Source organism: Trachurus japonicus, chromosome 6, assembly GCF_045865225.1.
Source record: "Trachurus japonicus isolate A0001 chromosome 6, Traja_1.0".
Lineage (NCBI taxonomy): Eukaryota > Metazoa > Chordata > Actinopteri > Carangiformes > Carangidae > Trachurus > Trachurus japonicus.
In genome coordinates, this window is record NC_140912.1 from 16,137,377 (window position 1) to 16,144,325 (window position 6,949).

Here is a 6,949-nt window from a genome sequence, read left to right on the forward strand (position 1 = left end):
AGAGGCTGCTGACTCCCATCATTCAACCACCATCTTACTGGCAGACTCTGATGTCAAGTTCAAGGACGATGTAAATTGTTTATTATTGGGGTGGGGTGGGGGGTTCATTCCAGTCAAGACTAAAGGCTAAGTATATCCTGGCTCGAAGAAAAAATATCTCTGTCTCTGTCACTGTGCATAACTTAGCGGAGACACGCTACATGAAAAACAGCCACCCTTTTCATAACCGTATCAAAGGCCAATGTCAAAGTCAATGTGTGTGAGCAACACAAAAGGCTGGACAATGTTAAATGTATTGTATAATATCATGTAATCTATTCATATGGATATATATTACAAAAGGACTACTTGGAAACAATGAAAACTAAAGATCTTTATTTATTATTTGTTCTTTTTTTTCTCTTTTATATGTTTTTAATGTATTTTTGTTATATTTTGTATTATGTTTATGTCATCTAATTCCAAACATCATTCATTGTTAGTGCACAACAGAGGTTTTTCTATTGGCCACCACCAGCAGCATCAAACATCTTCTTCCTGCCCTCCATCCCAGACATGGCCTCCACGTTCTTACGCCAGTCACCCACCTCCATGGTGAGCTCCTAAAGTGACATTCAGACAATTAGGTTTTTGCACTTCCGTCGACCACTGACTTCCAACCACATACTTGCTGTATATGTATGTATGTATGTATGTATGTATGTATGTATGTATGTATGTATTACCTTCTCTTGTTTGATGTCCTCTTTCTTTACAGATTTGAGGTTTGCCCTCAGGTCCATGTTGCCCTTCTGCCTGGATCCAAACAGAGCTTTCAGCATCTCGTCTGCAGACACTCTCACTTTCCTCAGACATGGTTTCTTGAACTTTCCTCCGAGGTCCTGCACCTTCAGCTTTAATTCGTTGATCTAGAGATGGTGAAAAGCTTTGCTGATGAGTTTTTGTTCATAACAATAAAATAAAAACCCTTCCAGTGTCTTTCACTCAAATGTGGTCTGTGTTCACATCATACATCTTTGCTGTTCTTGCTGATTTTGGCCTCACAGTCATACCGCTCCTCGTCCACCTCATCGATTTTTGCATGCATCTGCTTGCAGAGTTTCTACAAAACAGCAAGCACAGAACACAGCATGTTTCGACGTTGTTGGAAAACTTCAGGGTGATATCCTACTATGGCTATTTGTGTGTATGCCTCACCTGCAGATCATCCATGTTTAAACCAGTAAACTGCGGTGGTGGATGCTTCTCTCCCAGGTAACGAACCTTCTCTTCTTCTCTTGCAGCTTTCTCTGCCTCCAGCTCCTCCGTTGCACGTGTCAACAAGAGGATCTGGTCGAGTCAAAGTCGACATGGAGAGAAGTACATTATATGAGATTTGGGGGCAAAATCAGCACATAAAATGTTCATTTTGGCTGTTTCATGTGATACTGACAGTTTTATGTCCTTACCTTCAGTGATAGCTTGCGGGAGGCTGAAATCTTGGATTTTGGCTGCAGATAACACAAAAGATGACATAATACACTTGGCCTTTTAGTAATAAATAATGCAATTTAAAGAGGCCCCCTGTCAGATTAATAGAATATTCTTTTATCTATTGCAGAAGTTTGGAAGTACAGTTTGTAGCCTTGTGTTCTTATGTTATTCCCACTCATGTCTGGCACAATATCCACTTGCTGTAAAAACACAGCAACAGCTCACAAAGACCCATAACACAGTAAACACTATGCATGTTGCCTATATGAAAAAAACCTTTGCCAGTACGCATGAACACCAATTCATGCTCCTGAGCAGTGTGTAGTTGGGTCCATGTGCATACATTGCTGATGGCTGAAGTCATTAGTTCAAGCTGTTAAGTCACATTGGGAAAGTCCTCTGAACCTCAATAGACTATAAATATAATATTCATTTTCTCTTTCATTATGTCTCTAAGTTGAATTACTTTCTCTGTCTTGACTGATCTTTATATATAAAAAAAAAAGTATAAAATGGTTAGAGTCGGTTTTCATAATGACACACTATGTAATTAACATTGTAAGAAAGGATTACTTGCCCTTTAAACCTTCCATTTTAGGATTTGAGCCATTTGATTTGTGATGTTGTTTTCCTCAGGGAGTCTGTTAAGTTAGTAAAAAAGACAGAGCAGTGCAAACATGCAATTCCCCAAAGTTATAACAAGAGGTTCAAAGAGGTATATTTACCTTTAACTCTGCCTTGGGGGCCATTGGTGCTGGTGTGTACTGAAAGAAAGGACAAGAAATTAGGGCTACATTAAATTAAATTCTGATTAATTGTCCAGACTACTCAGGTTATAATATATAGGAAGACAAGACAGACATATGCTGGAACTTACATGACTGTGATGGCCATGTGAAGTGATGGTGAATTCAGAGATACACAAAAAAACCAACACAGATATTAGATGATAGGCCAATAAACTCATGAAGAAAATCAACTCTTAAATTATGTAATAGCAGAACTTACGAATCAGACATTGTTGACAGTTGTTTTAAAAATTTTAAAAAGAATAGTCCAGTGATGTAAAGCAATTTACTTCCACTATCAGACCATATAGATAAAGAAGAGTAAGAAATCAGAATGACATTTATCTGCTGTTGGGTTTTATACTGTTGGATCGAAGATCCTCTATAGAGAAGATGAATCACTCAACAGATTATTCTGAGCAGGAGTGAAAGATGACCTTTAGGAGGCCTCTGTGTGAATGCATAAAGTGTTAGCTGTATTTCCAGTATATGCTTTTCAAAGACATTGTTTTTGTGACATAAGAAAAGACTCTTTAATAGTAGAGAATTCAGGATCACATCTATGGTGCTCAGAAAAAAGGACACAGTGAAATGTCTTCTGCTTGTTCCAGCTACTCCAGGAACAGGCATTGACACCACCCACCTGTCAGTAAGAAATGATTGTCCTGTCACTGGGATTAATGGAAAGTTCCGCTTCAACTCTTTCCTGGTTGACATGATTATCACGTGCTTCCTGAAGCTTAAATAAACATAAAACATTAAAAATATAGACACTGCACTCCTTATACTCCATAACTGCAAGTGACTAACTTGTGTTTACATACCACAGGGTATACTTATCAGAGTGCCTATTACCCTATAGTTTTTTAATACAAAGACACTTTTGTCTGCTGGGTAAGACCAGAAATACATTCATGGCTGTTCTTTTTCTTTGTGTTGCTCCACCGCAGATGTCACGTTGCTGTAGTCAATCATCTTTTTGCTGCTATGTGTGCTATCCACACAATGCCTACCACCCACTATTAGATACATAGTTATTAACCTGCTAGAGGCCCAGGATGCAAGAAGGTCTTACCAAGTACAGGGCACATTTAAGAAACTAGCATCAGCTCCGATTGTGCAATACTACCTGGAAACAGATCTTTTTTGGGATTTGCATTTTAGTTTAGCTAATGAAATACATGGAAAGACAATATATAGGCATAAACAAAATATAGTAACAAAGATCTAAAACTGTCTTGAATGAAAAAAAGGTAGGCCACAAGCCAGTATTTAAATGTAGGACACATTTATTCTGTACTTAGGATAGGGTCCGGAGACATGCTAACTCAGTGAAACTTTTTACTTTATTTACAATAAGCAGCCAAATTGTTTACCATGTTGACTTAGTTGAGCATGTTAGGATGCTAATTTTTGAACGCTAATATGATTGGTGTTAAATGTTAAACATCACACTCAGTCAGTAAAAGAAGAAATGGAGTTTGTGGAAAATTTCAACACAATCCATCCAATAGCTGCCCAGATGTTGACCAAGTGCCACCACATGATTAAAGGGATAGTTCAACATTTTGGCAAATTGGCCCATTGCCATAATTGCTATAGTCATAGCAGTAGGTTCGTTACCTTTAATTGTAGGTGTAAGCTATTTTTAGTACAGCGGAGCGCAGCAGCAGGCTGCTCAGAGCTACGCTATGGAGGCTAAGGGAATTTCTTGGTTTCCCTCATTAAACTCATCAAATACAAAATCCCAAAACTCCACAGCGCTTTTGTAGACAAGTTGTGAGCTGCACAACCACCACGCTATGAGATAATGACGGAACGATACGAAACGGAGCCGTTTTCAAGGTAAATTCCATAGACTGTAAAAAGAATGGACGTAGCGTCCGTGACGTCACCCATTGGTTTTGGGGAGTCGTTTTTGTGACTCAAATATGGCAGCCTGAACAGCGCCATGTTGGATTGGCCGGCCGAGAACCCGCCCACTGGCCTCGAAGCAGCCTGTCCACGGAGCTGCTCGGACCTGTCACTCGACGTTTCCGCGCCCTGATTGGCCAGAATCTTAACCTAATAACAGTAAAACTGTAGAGTTAAAAAAAAATTCACCCCCCTCAGAGTGTGTGCTGGGGTAGAAACTATCGATTGAGACGAAAAAACGTTCTGACACCAGGCTTTTAACATGTTTACTGAGGATGTAAAGTCGGCGATTTTAACATGGGGGTCTATGGGGAATGCTCCCTTCTGACACCAGCCCCCAGAGGAATCCGAGGGGATTGCAGTTTTTTGAACGCGGAAGTGAGCTTCACTTCTCAGACCGACAACTGCCCCCTTGGTAAATTCATACAAAACCGCTGATGCGCGTTGCGTTCAGGGACAGTTTTTCAGCAAGCAGTCTCCGTATTTACCCTGTATTTACCTCGAAAACGGCTCTGTTTCGTATCGTTCCGTCATTATCTCATAGCGTGGTGGTTGTGCAGGTCACAACTTGTCTACAAAAGCGCTGTGGAGTTTTGGGATGTTGAATTTGATGAGTTTAATGAGGGAAACCAAGAAATTCCCTTAGCCTCCATAGCGTAGCTCTGAGCAGCCTGCTGCTGCGCTCCGCCGTACTGAAATAGCTTACACCTACAATTAAAGGTAATGAACCTACTGCTATGACTATAGCGATTATGGCAATGGGCCAATTTGCCAAAATGTTGAACTATCCCTTTAAAGGCAAAAACTGTTAACCAAGTGGAACTGCATGCGGGAAAAGGCTGGACGGTGGACCTCAGCAAAGTCAGCAGATTCACGTTGTGGGCAGAATGAAAGTAGGCTATGTCTACCAAACTAGTTTGAGCAGCTCATCAGCTGATGTTTTGTTTTTTTCTTCTACTATAGTACAATGATGGAGACCCTTCTAAGGTCCTATATTTTTGTGACACTTGCACTTTTACTATTTTTTGCCACCCACATAAAGACTGATCGTAAATAAAAGTATTGTAATGTGTCTGTAAGTACAAAAAATAACCCAAAAAGAGAAAGTGCCGCAGTTTTGTTGAAATTTATTACTGTAGGGACACACGCAACAGCTCTTCATTTGTCATTTGATCTCTGCACAGCCTTGAGCAACATCATCAAAAGTTCTTCATACACTTCATACCAGTATGTTATTTTTCAGGGTCACTGAGAGGCTGGAGTCCTAACATGCACCGAGGGACAGCACTTCACCCGGTTTGTGTTTGGACTATGGGATACAACACAACTGAGAGAGTCACCCCAAGGACGTCTTTTGAGTTTTGATGTGTGGTGACAGTGCCAAACAAAAACAATATTTCTCTTATTTCTAACTGGATGTTCAGAGATTTACCAGGAAAACATGTAGTGAATGTTTGCTGCTCTGCCATCACTTTTGAGATGGTCACATTTTGTATATTTTGTGTGTTTGTGTCTCTGTGTGTGGGGCATACTGTATCATCCTCTGAAGTTTAGCAAGTTGACCTTGATGCTATTGCTATGACCTTCTTCTTCATGTTTCTGTTTCTTGGCCTACATGATTAAAAGGATGTTTTAATGAGGTGTCTCCGCAACACAGGGGAGCAACAACTCTCTCGTTTAAATCACCTTCCTGTTCCACTGTAATTACTTCACAGTAATGATCAAATCTAGGGATGTTAAACCTGATTGCAACTGTTAAAGATAAGTGTAACCTTTGAGAACGATCAGTGTAGGGAAATGATGATTCCATTAACATTTATAGATGGTCATATATGTGTAACTTAATCTTGAATGATGACTCTATCCTCGTAACCCCATGTATGGCACAGACATTTGTCTTCAGAGAAACATGCTGACCAAAAATACCAGCCTATGGCCTGACGTCTCCCTCTGGACAGAGGTGACAAGCTTTAGGCTTCATGATTTAATTCAGACAAATCCACCTGACACATGACTTACGACTTCATGACAAAGAGGCCTCGGCCAGTTGTCTTCAGAGAGCAATGAAACAACCATGAACCTCAGTTTAAAGTAGGATAGCTGCATAGCCTAATTGAAAGTTCTGTACAATTCTCATGATAGATTATGCGCCAATACACACGCATGTGTTTTATTAAACAAAACAACTGAAGTTAGTAGAACATTTGTTGTAGACTATTTTCAGCCCCAGATTTGGTTCAGTATGAATATAATTTATATCAGCAGCAGTAGTAATTTGAGACCAACTCAAATTACAGTGTCCATATCAAAGGAGGGAATGTGTCAGACAACAGCGTGGTTCACTTTAGTCATTTGTCTGACCCAAAACTTACAAAATGTAGAAAATAAACAGGATAATCGACTTTTGTTACCATTTAAGGGTTATCATTAATGTCATAGTGGTATAAAACTACAATGGGTATAGACTACAATTTTGATTTAATCTTAATCTCTACATTTGCACTTTAATTTATTTTGACTTGTTTTATGGTGTCTTTGTGTTATCTACACTCTGGTTTGGTCTGTGGATAAATGGAAGTGTGGTTGCTGTTTATGATGAGCTACTTGACATTGGAATTTCCTTTCGAGGATGAATAAAGTTCACTCTACTCTACTCTCCTGCACTCTACTCTACTCTAAAATAATATATTAATGATATTTTAGGCTTATAAAACACATGATATCAGACCACCTTTAATTTATTTTACTTTATTTTTTATTAGATGTGCTAAGGG

General features: G+C 39.4%; 1 protein-coding gene across 1 annotated transcript; it reads right to left on the bottom strand.

Annotated features, from left to right (window-relative positions):
- Positions 1-440: 440 nt before the first annotated feature.
- On the bottom strand, positions 441-2,498 carry tnni1c (troponin I, skeletal, slow c). The gene is made up of 7 exons (XM_085780594.1): positions 2,478-2,498; positions 2,199-2,237; positions 1,449-1,490; positions 1,198-1,329; positions 1,013-1,102; positions 726-908; positions 441-602 (listed from the first exon to the last, which is right to left on the bottom strand). Exons 2-7 carry the CDS (start codon positions 2,220-2,222, stop codon positions 501-503), a joined length of 573 nt encoding a protein of 190 aa, XP_085636720.1. The 5' UTR covers positions 2,223-2,237; positions 2,478-2,498; the 3' UTR covers positions 441-500.
- Positions 2,499-6,949: the final 4,451 nt, after the last annotated feature.

Bases quoted from the DNA above. Each gene is read 5' to 3' on its own strand.
- tnni1c (XM_085780594.1), bottom strand. From the start codon at position 2,222: ATGGCCCCCAAGGCAGAGTTAAAG. The intron at 1,491-2,198 runs GTAAATATACCT...TGTTATCTGCAG, and splicing joins CCCCCAAGGCAGAGTTAAAG to CCAAAATCCAAGATTTCAGC. The intron at 1,330-1,448 runs GTAAGGACATAA...TGACTCGACCAG, and splicing joins CCCGCAAGCTATCACTGAAG to ATCCTCTTGTTGACACGTGC.